This window comes from Myripristis murdjan, chromosome 4 (genome assembly GCF_902150065.1).
Source record: "Myripristis murdjan chromosome 4, fMyrMur1.1, whole genome shotgun sequence".
NCBI lineage: Eukaryota > Metazoa > Chordata > Actinopteri > Holocentriformes > Holocentridae > Myripristis > Myripristis murdjan.
Window position 1 is genome coordinate 22,821,907 of NC_043983.1, and position 14,822 is coordinate 22,836,728.

The window sequence follows — 14,822 nt, forward strand, 5'->3', positions numbered from 1 at the left end:
TTCCACAGCGCCTGTTCACTCATTGCTCATTCTTCCTCTGTACACTCTCAGTGATCTGGTCTCTCCCAGTTGGACGTGCTCCTCTGATCTCGTCATTTTTAATGGTCTGATTGAAGTTAAAGCCTATGCGTGTTTTGACCTGAATGTTTTATGCTGTATGTTTACGCCAGACCACTTGCCTTTCAATTGCGCCCTGTGGGATGAGAACTGATAACCGATGTGCCTCAAATTAAATAAAGGCTTTTCTGAACGTCATTTTATCCAGTTTTTCTGTCTTTTCGGTATAGCTTTCCTGCCTTTTATGTCCTTAATAGATTAAATTAAAATTTAATCTAATAAATGTATAGTATTCATCCTGAAGATGTGAGTTATATTACATAAATGATTATCTTAGAAATATATATATATGTTTTTTTCTTAGAATGGTGGCTTGGCTTAACATAATAATCAATAGCTCATGGTTTATCCTTTTACATCACTGCTGGATAGATATCTACATTGTAATTAGGGTTTGCCATACTAGACAAGGTCAGAAAACAAACAAACAAAAACAAAAAAAACAAAAACAAACAAAAAAAAAAAAAAACAGACAACATCATCCAACCAACCAATTGATAATTTCACACAGCTGGAAACCCACAGACAACAGCAAAAACTACAAGTCATCATAGCAATAAATTACAGCGCCCTTGTGGTGCCTTTTTTGGGAGGACTGCATGTTTAAGTCATAGATAATGACAGAGATAATGAAGTCATAGATAGATAAGCCCCAAGTCTCTCCCCATTCTGTGTCCAGCCCTGTGTCCCCCTGAGGGGTGACGCTACATGTGTACATGCACTCCAGGACAGCCTGTTTTATGACTTTGGCTCTACTGTCTCCTTCTCTGAGGCCTCAAACCTGGAGGAGCCTCAGTCAAAACCAATCCCAATGCATCACATGGACATTAAAAGTACCTGTTGACACCCACACATCCACCCACACACACACACACACACACACACATACACACACACACAGCATACACAACCTAACTTTCAGAGAGCTACAGAGCCTTAGGCGGTTTTTGACCTTACAGCTTTCCAAGTAACAGTAACCTGCTATCCTTAGACAGAAGTCAGGGATGCCTGGAAATTGTGAAGTCAGACCGCTGGAGGCACGGAGGCCTGAAAACACGTCCATACACGTTCTGCCCCCGACAAAACATTGGAATTCTGTGGCTGCACGAGGAATGCAGAAATCAAAGAGAGCAACCTTCCGCAGCTCCCCTTCCACTGTTAGCTGAGTCCTTAAATGGCTTCGAAAAAAATCTACTTACACCCATCTCTGCCATCTTGCCTTCCCTGCTTAGTTAGTTGGTAATCAGCATTCATATCTTCTCTGTATTTATCTGCACTTGCCTGTTGTTTATTTTATGTTGCACTTGTGCCATTGTACTCATTTGTGCATGTGCAGCAAAAGATGCTATACAGTAAAACTTTTACTTACATTATGTGGTTACTACTATTTTGTTTGACAAGATGGAACAAACAAATAATAACTAAATAACAACAAACATGCAAGCAGGGGAAAGAGAATTCAATTAAGTAAATTCCACAATAGAAATGACAAGTATGCGTGTAGTTGAAAAAAGGGCTTATCTCTGCTGCAGGGTCAGTTTAGGTTAAAAAAAAAAAAAAAAAATCCTCATTGGTGTTGATTTGTTTAGGACTTGATATTTATTCTTGGAAAGACACATCCAAAAAGAAAACCACTGGTGTGTGCTCAGTCAGTAGCACGGCTGCAGAGCTTGATGATTATCTGCAGTGTTCATTAATCTGTCCATTTTTACTTTCATTCAGTTTTTTTTTTTTTTTTTTTCAACTGGGAATCATTTTGTCCATCAAATGTCAAACATGATAAATGCCTATCATACATCACCTGCATCCACACAAATTCTTAAACTGTTCACTAAGTCCAGCAGCCAAAACCCCCAAAAAGTTTCATTTTATAATAAGAAACAGAGAAAAGCAAGCAAATTGTCACATCAGTAAAGCTTGAACCCAAATGTTTGATATTTACTTGCTAAACGACTTGAGTGATTACTCCAGTTTTACTCAAAATTCAACTAAATTAATTTTATGTTGATACAACTGATCGATTAATTGAGTAAGAACAACTGAGAGACGTGTAGATTCAAACATACAACAGCCAAACCTTAGTAAATCATTTGTGTTACAGAGAAGAGGTTGGAAAGCCGCGGCCTTATTCGCTTGAATGAGTTTCAGTTCAAATTATACGCAAAGCAAAAGTTATATGGAAAAATTGTCATCTGGACACACCGGCTGATTAAAACAAGTGAGGGCCAACTAGGTGCCAGTGACGGCCTGGATCCATGTTTTGGTGTTCTCCTTTACAATGATATACATCAAGCAGACAAGGAAAACTCTGCAGAAACCAGTTTCATTTGGTTCTCCCTGCACCATTTTGTGGAGACAACAATGTCAATGTTCATTTAGAATAATGATGTAGTCATTGCCAGATTGGAAACAAAACCTGCAAACACAGATTTATAGTTAACTTTGTTTCACCAGTTGGATTTACAGATATTCCAAATGAAACATCAAAGTACTTTACTGCTATTTTCACTTTTTCTTTTATCCACTCTTAAAAATCTCAGAACAGCACAAGAAGAACAAATGACTGAGAATGTGAAGTGCAAAACAGTAAAGCAATCAGACACATTGCCTCCAAAACTAGGCCAAATTCTTTCTCTTTCTTCCTTATTTACAAGACACTACCCTTAGGGCCAGGCTCCTCTAAAGGCCAGCTCTGTTAGTGGCGCCGTCTGACACTCTGACCCTGAGTGAACCGCTACCACACATGGCGGCCCATCTGACATCAGATGTGATCCCATTCAGAGCTTTCCACGCAGCAGAGAGAGAACCATGATGAGCACTCTCTCTAGCATCTTCTACAGACCACACAAATAATTTTACCTTTTATGGCCTTCACAAAGTCTTAATTTGGTGGAGAACACTTAAGAGAACTGGACATACTCAGTTACTCAGAGTACTATGGCTCCTTGTTGAGCCGTTTCCTTAAAGTAACTTTTATTTTCTATTCTTCACCACTAGAGGGCACAAACTGTCCATGCACTGCATCACTTACCTGCTTAGCTCACATACATACATACATACATCGCATAGTAGCCTAACAAAGTGGCTAAAACTGCATTCAGTTTACTGTGCTTAAGGTAAAAATCAGTTTCAAGGGGTTAAAGCATAACATGGATATGAGTTAATTTTGTCTTAAATACAATTAAAAGAAACGTGAAAGAGGTTGAGTTACCTGATATTTGTCAACAGGGAGTTTTGCCCCATCCTCTCCCCTCTTTGCTCTTGTAACTTCTTCGAGCACATGTCAGTCCTCAGACCTCATTGCATGGCTCCAACACTTTCAATGAGGTTGAAAAAGATTTCTCTTTAAATCTGAACATTGCCATGGCTGTGAGTATGAATTTAGTCAGTCTACTGTAACTGAGGAAAGCTGATGCCATTTTTCCAATGAGCAAGTGGGCTGAACTTACTGATTTGAGTACAAACTGGAATAGAAAGTGAGTGACAGAAAGCCGCAATAAACTGGCACAGCAACATTGTGTCATTGCTTTGGGTTTCGCTGACATTCAGTCGATTTTTTTTAGCAGCAAAAGCAGACCCTTACATTTTGTGAATGGCAGCTCTTCGGCAATGTTGGACTGAATGTTGGATTAATCATCGTTGCTGCCTCCTCTGCAGACTGACAGAGAGTTTTGGTGCCCAATAGCTGGCAGGAGTATGATTGGTAGAGTAACTTGAACTCAAGTGCAGACACACGGAGGTAGACATGTGACATAAGACTCTTTACTGACGGTAAAGTAAATGGTACAATAATCATGTCAGGCAACGTAGAGTACAAATACAAGTGGACTGCAAGAAAAGCTAGGAAACACACTGAACAATCTCACAAAGACTACTGGGTAAAGTGATTGGTCCATTCTGCTAAAGTTAATCAGTGATGAGGAACTAGTGGGCTGATTACAGCCTGGAAGCAAGTGTGAGTTTAATTATATCACCCATTTTCACAAGCATGTCTCGAAACGCTTTACACACCATATCATAAAATAAGCTACATCCCATCCTGCGTCACACACATTCATACCTTTTGGGTTGGTTTCTAAATCACCTGACCTGCATGTCTTTGGACTGTGGAAACCAGTGCAAAAGTCAGAACCAGTCAGAACTCACCCACTGGCTTCAATGAGTGAAGTTGGAAGATAATTGCACCAACCACATCTTGTTTTGATAAAACATTTTGTTCACCAGAAATTGTTACATATTTATTTATGTATTGACTTTAAGAAATCTTTATGTATCTTTATGTATGACATTTTTACAATTCATTTAATATTCATTGATGGATCAATTATTCTTTTATCATCTTCAGGATAGCTGACCTTGAACTGTGAAGTCCATTCTTGTGTGGCTTATCAGTTTTTTCATTGTTTTAAACTCTGAAAGGTTTACCCATTTTGTACCTCACAACAAATGCATGACCATTCAAAGCGAGTTCAATATCTTATGGCCTAATCACATTCTTTAATGGAAAGCAAAACAGGTTGAAAACATTTGAAACTGCTACATAATTGATGTGTTGTTTGCACAGTCGTGTTCATTTGCACTATACATGTGTATAACGACATGTGGAAAGCATGTGATAAGGAAAGACAATGATTGTGCAATCTGATATTAAACTTACCTTGATTGGTGATTGTCAAACAGTTCTGATGTGAGAGACTCGTAAAGGTTTAGCCTACCTGTTTGTCTGCTGCTGGGCAGGCGGAGTCGTCCTTCACCATGGCAGAGGGCATTGCCAACCCTCAGCTCGTCCTCCTCTTGATCTTAGAGCCCTCCAACAGCACAGGGACGTCTGGGCCTCAGCATCCACCGTGTCCAATAAGCTTGTGCCAGCTCAGTGCTGATGGCTCATACCACAAGGCATGAGTCCTGGCTACTGGCTCTTAGCTGCCTTTCCAGATTTTTTGCAGGTATTGACGCACACTGGGCACACACCTCGGTCAGCGAGGCTCGGTCATGTTACCCACCCATGCACATCATGTACAGGAGGTGAGGGGTCCTTGAGATGGAGGCTCTACATGAAGCAGGGCATGGGTACAATGCAGCCTCTTTGGGCTTTTGGCTCGCTCACTTTAACAGTGATCATGTCTTTAGCAATGGTAAATAAATCCACTTTGATGTTATAGAAAACAAGATAATGCAGCCATAGATTTCCCCTTTTTTATTATCTTTATTAATGTTTCACACTTTTTTATCAAGACAAGCAAACAAACAAATAACACAAAGCTCGGTCAAACAGCAGCCTGTCCACAGAATCATACAGAAGATGAAAACACAACTGTTATTGGTATTCTCAGAACTACATACACATGGCATATTCATCCATAAAAATAATAACAAAAATATAACAACTTTCTTTTAAACAAAATGCACTTTTCAGGTCAGAGAGACATTTTTATTATGACATTTTAAGATATGGAGATTAAATTTTGTGGGATTTTTCAGTGGTGCAGCTCATTATGCAGGTCAAATACTGAGACCCTGTGTCTCAACAGACTACCTGTATAAATAGAGGTTCATTTTTAGTTTTGAGCAGGATGAGATACAATGTGTGTAGTACCCAATCAAGATTTTGCAATTAGGACAGAATTGGGAGATTTTGTGCTTTATTTTGTGCCTGACATTTGGGGCAATGTGAATCAATAGCTATCAGTAGATATGCTAAGATCCCTCTTCCATGTTTGCTTTGTATCTATTTTGTGTCTATTTTGGAAACTGAGCCCAGGATACCATAAAAACGACTAACAAGTTTCCTTGAGGGACCAATCAGGAGCCAACCAATCAGGAGTGCCCTCTCTGTTCCAGAAATTGAATTATCCACATTTAATGCTGTTTTCATGATAATAAAATCCCTAACTTGTAGAAATCTTAAAAAAAAAAAAAAAAAAAAAGAAAAAAAAAGTTGTTCTGGGTAGTCCACACATTCTCTCTGAAAAAACACCTGAATTCTGAGACTTAATGAGAAACAAAAGACTCACATTCTTGAGAAATCAGTAACATTCAGTGTCTGCAGTAAACCTTTATTGTCATTTTGTTTGCCAAAAATAACAAAAAACAAACAATCAAGCAGATAAAAGAGAATCCAACATATAGCCTGCAAATTCTCCAAAGGAAACAAATAAAAAGAATAAATACACTCGCCGTGAGATAAAGTGGGCTCATCTGTGCTGCAGATTCAGTTCAGTTTGCATATAAATAAAAATCCTCATTGGTTTTCCTTTGATTAGGAACTTTCTACTTTACTCTAGTGAAAGCACATCAAAATAAAAAACAACTGGCGAGTATTGAAAATATCAGTGCAGTCAAAACTTAATTTGGGCTTCAAGAAACAGCAGGGTTGGAGTCAATTCACAACAGAAAATGAAACATGTTACTGCTTACAGATACTGGGTTGATTATGTTTCCAAACTGGCTCCCTGTTGGAGGGTTGTTTTTTTTTTTTTAGGGAGACAGAGGATGTTGTATTGCTGAAAAGCCCCTTGAGGCAAATTTGTAATTGAATTGAATCTCTGAATTGAAACAAGAGTGAATTGACTTCAACTCTAAAAACACGTCTGTCTTGTTTCTTACAGAGTTTTCTCAGTGCTCAGGCTTGTCTGACTTGTGGTGGCATTGGGCACACTGTACTTGGTGAGGACAGACTTAAACTGCTCCAGTGTGGCATCGGTTCGAACTCCCGTGGGGTCAAAGTGCGTCCGACTTACTCTGAACCCAGCCTCAGTCAGGTACTGGAGGAACTTGTTCAACCTGCACGCATAAATGAGGCGACTGAGAACACATAAAAATGACATCCAAAGACTGAGAGTGCTCTTTAAGGTATAGATTTGAAAATGCAGAAGCTAATTACAAACCATTTTGTTTGCAAAAAAGAATCTCAGAGGTTATGGCCATTTTTAGACAGAATTATTTCAGTAATAACTTGCAAAGGTTCCTGAGTCATCTTGAGACAGGCTCATTAAAACACATCTGCAGACCTACCAGCTGTGGGTCAGGACAGATTTTGGGTCCCAGCCCAGAATTATTACAGCTTACACTCCTAATTACAAAACCAAAAGACAAAAGCCAGCATTTCAGGTCACTCACTTTGGCATGTTCATGCCTCTGATGCTGTGGCGGTGGATGCTGTAGTAGAAGGCTGGGTGTTCAAGAGATGCATCAGACTTCAGTTTCTTCACAACGTTTCCTGACTCCTCTCCTGTCTTTCTCTTTCCTGATGCAAAATCCAAAACATTTTTTTGACTGACAGGTTAACTGAAGTCAGGTCATGACTATTTATAATGAAACTTAAATCCAAGATTTGGTTACAAAGCAATCAAACTTCTACTAAGGAGAACACAAGTTAGGACTGAGGCTACTCTGCCCTCTAGAGGACAAATATAGATCTAACTGTTGCACAAATACTTAACACAGATACTTGCACAAATAACTCACCAGACTGATCAGCAGTGCCCGACTCCTCACCCTTCTGTAAAGTCTTAATGAGCACACCACATTCCACTGCAAAGAAAACACATCAAATCCACTGCTTATTCGGATATGAAGTTTTTTTTTTTGAGTACTATTTAGGTCAACACATGTACCCGTAGATGTGAGTCACACTAACAAGCCACACTGAGGGGACAGGTTTTTACCTTGGTTGGTGAGAGCAGAGGGCCCGTGAACAAAAGATTTGAGCGTGGTACATTCAGATTCACAGATGAGAGTTTTGACCAGTGTCTGGATGTCATCCATACTGTGCTGCACTGCTGCAAACAGCATCCCTCTCAGGAAACCAGTATTAAATAGCGGTCCTGACCTGGGGAAGCACACACAATACTGAGTGAGCGGGTTTAAATGCAAACCATTCCAGAAAAGTACAAGATGCAATGATAATAGAGTAACGGGTATTTAGAATGACAAAAATGTTGAGTAGTGGCCTAATGTGACTGATTATGACACTGATTACAAGTTTTGGAGTGATAGTGAGAACGTTACTGTACCATAACGGCCCCAGCTCCACCGCTGTCTTGCCAGGCATGCTCCCGTGACAATTACAGGGCAACTGGTTATACAAGTTGTCTGGACAAAGGAGAAAACATGGCCAACAAATTACAAAGCTATTTATTTATCAGTCACACAATGTTTTACTGCTAGCTATATGCAGGTTTTTGGAGATGAGAGGTGTTAAAATCAGCTGAACATATAAAACAATTTATATTAATACTTGTAATTTCATTATTCAACCTGTTGTATAATTACCAATAAACTTCCTTGTATCCTTGTAAGTACTCTAGTTTGTTCATTTGTCCTCAAGAGCATACACAAGTGTGTATGTATGTGCTGTACATTGCCAGGACACCTATGCACACAACTCCAAAGGTGTAATAATCTGATTGTGCTTGTTGGCAGGCGTGCAGACTCCTGGAATTCACATGTGACGCCTTACTAGAGCTCTGAACAGTGATGCTGTATTAACTGTGGCAATTTTATGAAAGGAAAGTTGTAAATAGCAAATAGATCTTTTTGTGCAGTTGAAAGGGTGCATATAGCGCCGTTTTACACGTATTTTATTATTATGATATTATGTTAAAATGATCCTTACAACTTTAAATTTTCTGAAAGTGCAATTGTGTGAGATTATAGTACAGGGTGTGCTGAGGTAGGAAAGACCCATTGGTAAGTCTTGAGGTCAGTACTTTGTGAACCTTTTAGAAAATTGAAATGCTCATTTTCTCTATTGCTTTGCTACTGCGGAACAGACACCTGAAACCACACTGTCTGACTGACTGCTATTGAAAGGAGTGTCGATTAGAGAGGAAGTCTCTGTCAAGGAAACCACAAGAGCTCAAGTTGAATCGTCTGCAATGAGATGCAAAACTCAGGACTGGCTTTTGGTTGTGTGTGTAGAGGCAAGCAGATTTGCAGAAATCTGCAGAAATGTTGAAGGCACTCTGATGTCAGACATGGACTGGAATGCCAGGCTATGAGGAGGGACTAGTACGTTCAAAGATTCAGATGCAGATGATGAAGGTCAATGTAATAATTAAGACAATGAAAGAATCGGGATGTGGTGAGAGCTGAGACCTCTGCAGCAGATCCAAGCACCCACAGCCTACAAGAAAGGGTCTTACAAGAACGGAAAACTCAAACAGGAGATAATCAGACCAAAAGTTAATAATATTAGTAAACAGAAACAAACAAAAAAGCCAATGTCTGTGAGGGACCCTAAGGTGGCATCCTACACATTGAGACATACCCAACCCCAGACTGCCTCTAACATAAGGGCGGTCCAAATAATGCCTAGTCCTAATGCCTTTACTGTTATTGTTATTCTTAGTTTGTCATCACCTTTACATAGTAATATTAATTACTGTATGCCAATTTTATGTTCTGTGCAATACTGTGAAAATTTTAACTTTAGTTAGATGGAGGCTTTAAATAAGTGCACTGCTTCTCCCTGCACTGTATATTCTTTTCTAATTTTATTAAATGTGTGTGTTTTGAAATTATGCAAAAAATAAAACTAAAAAAAACAAAACAAACAAACACATTTTTTGGTCATACAAATGCAGCCATCACTTTTTTTGCATGGTTGCTACAGACTAAAAGAGGAACCATTTGGACAGAAACCACAGCAGGAAATGTAAGGAGGTGAAGCTTCAATACTTGTGGCATACTTACCATCCACCATGCTGCCTTGCTTGAGGAAGACTCTCTCCTCACACCACTGGCAGTGGATGAGCTGTCGTAACCTCTTGGCCGACTCGTCAGCCTGGGTGGGCCCCCTAAGGACTCTCACCACCACCAGGACAAAATGTTCCAAAGCCACTGCCAGCAGCACTTCAATGCCTTTATTACAGCGCGCCGCCGCTCTGGAAAGTACAGTCACATACGCAGAGTTAGAATCTGGCCTGCCCTGCAGATGAAATGCTGACAATCTGTTGAGCCACCTGGTTTTATGTATCACATTAGGACAGCCAGAGACACGCATATGTATACAAACAAAACAATGGAACACCTACCTGGCAACAGTGGCCACTACCATACGTGCGGCCAGCTCTTTGTAGTACTCTGTGCGTACGATGTGACAGCTGTAGTGACGCAGGGTGACATTCGGTGACTTGGCGTACAGTGAGCCAGTGTCTGTGGATGTCACAGAGATGATTCCCAGGTTCCGCACATTACGGAAAGCTGAATCCAGGTAGTTCACCGCTGTGCCGTATGGGTCAAGGTGACTGGACAAAACAAGAAATAAACCATCAATTAAATTAATCATTTCAACTATTTAGAAAATGTTCCTTTTATGTTGTGTAATTTATCAAGCTCTTTGAGAAGGACCAGACTTGTTGAGGATGCTGAGGAGGGGGGTGAGCAATATTATAGCTGTAATTCTCTTTTGCATTCATCACATGCAGAAAAACAGAGTTTTTGTTAAAGTCAAAACTGTAAAAGTTTGTTAAAGTCAAAACAACAGTATTATTTAAAAAAACACAGGACCAACTTCCACTTATTAGCAGTGTTAGTGTTGTGACACTGCACTCGTAATTACATGTAATCAAAGCTCCGCAGATGCATGATGACGTTGGCATCCATCTTGGCGACCTCCACTGTAGCGATGGGCACGCCCTCCGCTTCATTGCTCGTGCCATCGGGTCCCCGGGAACTTCGTGAGCCTCCGTCCACCCGGATGTGGTTGAGTTGGCAGTTCTCTTTTATCATTTTGACGCAGGTCTCGTTGATGTCTGTTATGGTCACCTTGACTGCATTACGAAGGTGCTTAGCCCACTGGAGGCCCATGATCCCTGTGGGAAGGTAGACACAAGTTTGAGTTTGTTAATGAAAAATGTTAACTTAGGATGACTTCCAGAGGATAGCTACCTCTTAGTTCGTGCTGATGAAGCTTTCTGCCATGCATTTGAAAACAACAGCTGTATCATATTTCCATACATTATGAACCTCAACAAGCTGCATGAAAAGAACAACCGGTAAACAGTGAATTTCTCACCGGTGGCTCCAAAAGCATCAAGACACTCCAAGGGATTTCTCTCTTCTGCCAAAACAGCCAATGAACAGAACACCAGCTGCCTGAAACATACACACACACACAATGTGTCGACTAAAACAGAAATTCCTCTGCATTACTACAATGCATTTCCAATAAGACGGGAACAAAAATCTTTCTATCTGACTAGCAATATGTTTTGAACGAACTTGGGTCAACAGAAATTTGACCACTGACCTGTTGGTTTTCATCTTGCGGTTGAAATACGTGTCGCTCTTCTGTGGGGTGGTGTAGTTGGGGAGGAGCTGGACGTTGGTTCCGAGCTCTTTCATGATTTCATAAGCCTGGCCTGAAGGAGCTGGTCAAAAAGAGTGCAGATCAAGGGACGCAGATAGGCATTTGCATCATTACTATTTGCCAATTATATTTTGATGTTACTCTGTGTTTTCTTTGAAAAGTACAGTGTGAGAAACCTTATCGCAAACGACAGTGGCAACTCTACCAACATTACAAAACTATACATTAGCTGCTGCTCTGTATGCATTCCCTCAATATTTTATGTATTTTTCAGACAGTGCACAGAGAGGGTTGCAGAAGCATAACAGTGCAGCCAATCGCAGAACACAGTTTTCCCACATATAAGCATGGTGTTTTTCAGTGTTTACCTGGCTCCTCAAAGGGCACATCTGAGCTCCCTGAGTAGCTGGCCTCTGTCTCTCCTTTGTTGACGTGGCGTTTCAGGTGGCTGATCATGTCTGTCTTGCGGGCGATGGTAACAGAACACACTACACAGTGATAGTGCGCTACCTGTCTCCCTGATGCCTGGAGGGGATCGATGCAAAAGAAAAAAAATATACAACAACACACAGTGGTGCAGAAAACTGAATTTAGATGTCCAAGAGCAATTAAAGAAACACACACAAGAAAACCATAACTGCTTTAGCACTGCACGACCAAGGGCTTGGCAAATGTAATTCAAAATGTGCATCTCACAAGACCGAAAAAAATGCTTATTTGGTATCTTGTACAACATCTCACAGAAAGCACACACCTGAGAAAATAGGTGACATGAATAATTAGCAAGCCTCAGGTTGTCCTGCAGTTGAAACCATGCTACTGTTGCACAGTAAATGGAGCTTGAGCTGGAGACAGGTGTGTGTTTAGTTTCTTACCTGATCTCCGCTGAGACTGTTCTTCAGGTGTCTGCAGGGTAGGTGGCAGATGCACATCCTCTGACCTGTCAAAGGCAGACATTAAAATTGTATCAATTTAGATCTGATATAATCACCTGCACAAATATTATTTCTAATTTTGTGTGTCAGATCAAATGTGTTTGGGAGGGCAAATGTTATACCACTTCATTATGCAATTAGCTATGCTGATATAAATGATTTCAACTGCTTTTTCTCTATGTATTATTATTCATCTACAGCTTTGAAAGCAAATCATGAATTTCTGCAATGCTCATACTGTGTTCCACATTCAGGAAGTGAAGCCACTAATTACCAATGGTATGCCTGACAGTGGAAAGAAACTACATTAAAGAGAGAAATACTTGCACAGCTTTATAAATTGGGAGCATGAAGACTGTTTTAACATTTTTTGAAAACCGTGGGTGGTCAGTGGTCGGACTCTTTAAGACTGTTACATAATTGATGATAATTGTACTGGCATACAGTATGCAGTGACTCTCCTTTCTTTAATGGAAAACATAAGGCACCTCTGTAGATCACACTGAGACCCAGGCATCCTGCTCGGAAAACTAAACCACATTTTAGAATCTGTTATATTATCGTGCCAGCTTCTGTCATTAGCAGGCTATTATTATTATCATCATGTCTCAGACTTTTCCCCATTTTTTATTCTTGTGTTGATAACATCCAATCGGTGCTGTTTCCTGCGTGGATCATCATCCACTGCTGCACAGTCGTACCCTCAAACTCCACATAGACTTTCCAGTGGAGGTTCTGGAGGTGCCGTCGCAGCTTGTGGCTGTAGCACGCTTTAAACTTCTCCTCAGGACACAAGGGACATGACTTTCGCCCAGCTGGTGCACAGACACAAAAACACACAGGGACAACTTAAGCTTGTTTTTTAAAATTTAGAAAACAATCTATCATCTAAAATGTACACTTGAATTTCGGCAGGTCTTTCTGGACCCATCGACTCACCACCATTGAGGTCCACCAGCATCTCAAGCCCCTCCAGTTTGCTCTGAATTGAAATGTGTCTCTCTGTTTGCAGCAAAGTATAAAGGTTAGGCTACCACTTATGAGAAAAACAAGTTTTTGTTTTGTTTTTTTTATGAAAAAAAGAAAATATGTGTCAATGCTGTGAGCTCTATAAGCCCACTATCCTGAGAAGTCATTCTACAGTCAGGCTAGTACAAAATTATTCTCACATTCCATAAATTACACCTGACAGCCAAATAGCCTTGGACACATAATAAGCTGTCCCCAATCTCAATTGATCAACATAAAAGAGGCGTTTACTAAATTACCAATAGTTGTAGTGGATGGTTTGGCATCACTGTCTCCACCAGCTTCATTTTTCACTTTCACTGCATCATGGTCACCAGTTGAATGGGCACCCTCACCATCACCATCACCTAGTATACAACACAGAGGACAGAGACCAAGGAGCTCGTTTGATTGCCATGTTTACAGTTTTTATGACGACTGATTACACACACGTTCATAATCATCTCAGTAACAAGGCATAGAAAAGTCCGCTGAATATCAACATGACGACAGAAAAATTTCCTTAAGAAGATCCATGCAGTTTAAGTCTAGCTTCTGTTGGAGCTAATTTATCGCCGAAAAGGTCGGTGCGATGACCGAGATAAAGCAAGCTACCGTCCAAATTGTGCGCCTCTGCGGTCCTCTTGCGGAGCTCCGTGATGAGACCGTGTCACCCCAAAAAATAAACGATTACAATGCGAATTTGACACTCAGAGCAACCCACTAATAGCATATACACACCGTTGTAAGTATTCGGCAATACAGCGTTTCCCAAATTATTTATTTCATGTTGTCAGACTAATTTCTCACTATTAGGTCCTGTGGTGGAGCTCCGTGGTGAGGCCCACATTTATTTCAGCAGTTTGAAACTCAAATTCCCGGCGAAATTATTACACGGTGTGAAGGCTGCATAAACTACAAATTATGTTCGAGTTATCTGTCTCATAATTTGCATAGATATAACAAACTCGTGGACTTTCTTACGTTTAATATCGACGTCCTCCTGGTGTAGCTGAGCAGCGTCTACTTCCTCGACCTCCGCCATTACTAACTACAGAAACATACGCAGGCGTTTTTCTTTTTTCCCAGCGTACGTAAAATGCGCAGATTTTAAACGTAAATTTGTATTGATTCTTATTGACGTTCGGTGCATCCAGCAGTTTAGCAACACCGACAAACAGCCTGCAAAATGAAGCCGATCACAGACAACTGAGTGACGACGGAGGAGGACCATTTTCATCTTTTGGTGAATAACTCCAAATATCTGAAAAGCTATGGGGTCAAAATACGAAAGGTGTATTTCAAGATTTAGCCCAAATCGTTAGAAAAGCTAAATAAGGCATGGTTATATGTCCTCTTTAATACCGGGAAGTGTAACAAAATGGCAGTGAAATACTGGGGAGGACGCCGCTACATTTGGAAAGAAATTTCTAGGTGTTAAATAAAAC

General features: G+C 40.4%; 1 protein-coding gene across 1 annotated transcript; it reads right to left on the reverse strand.

The window, feature by feature from the left end:
• Positions 1–6,157: 6,157 nt before the first annotated feature.
• Positions 6,158–14,504, reverse strand: trmt1l (tRNA methyltransferase 1-like). The gene is made up of 16 exons (XM_030049421.1): positions 14,359–14,504; positions 13,635–13,742; positions 13,306–13,368; positions 13,068–13,181; positions 12,307–12,371; positions 11,800–11,956; positions 11,372–11,492; positions 11,138–11,217; positions 10,682–10,934; positions 10,155–10,367; positions 9,814–10,004; positions 8,133–8,211; positions 7,785–7,948; positions 7,585–7,650; positions 7,237–7,363; positions 6,158–6,900 (listed from the first exon to the last, which is right to left on the reverse strand). Exons 1-16 carry the CDS (start codon positions 14,417–14,419, stop codon positions 6,720–6,722), a joined length of 2,043 nt encoding a protein of 680 aa, XP_029905281.1. The 5' UTR covers positions 14,420–14,504; the 3' UTR covers positions 6,158–6,719.
• Between the last annotated feature and the right edge of the window lie 318 nt (positions 14,505–14,822).

What these genes read in the sequence shown, in the direction of transcription:
- trmt1l (XM_030049421.1), bottom strand. Translation starts at nt 14,419, where the DNA reads ATGGCGGAGGTCGAGGAAGTAGACGCTGCTCAGCTACACCAGGAGGAC. An exon ending in GGAGGACGTCGATATTAAAC is followed by an intron (nt 13,743 to 14,358) that starts GTAAGAAAGTCC and finishes GTTGTATACTAG; the next exon opens with GTGATGGTGATGGTGAGGGT. An exon ending in GTAGTGGCCACTGTTGCCAG is followed by an intron (nt 10,005 to 10,154) that starts GTAGGTGTTCCA and finishes TGTACTTTCCAG; the next exon opens with AGCGGCGGCGCGCTGTAATA.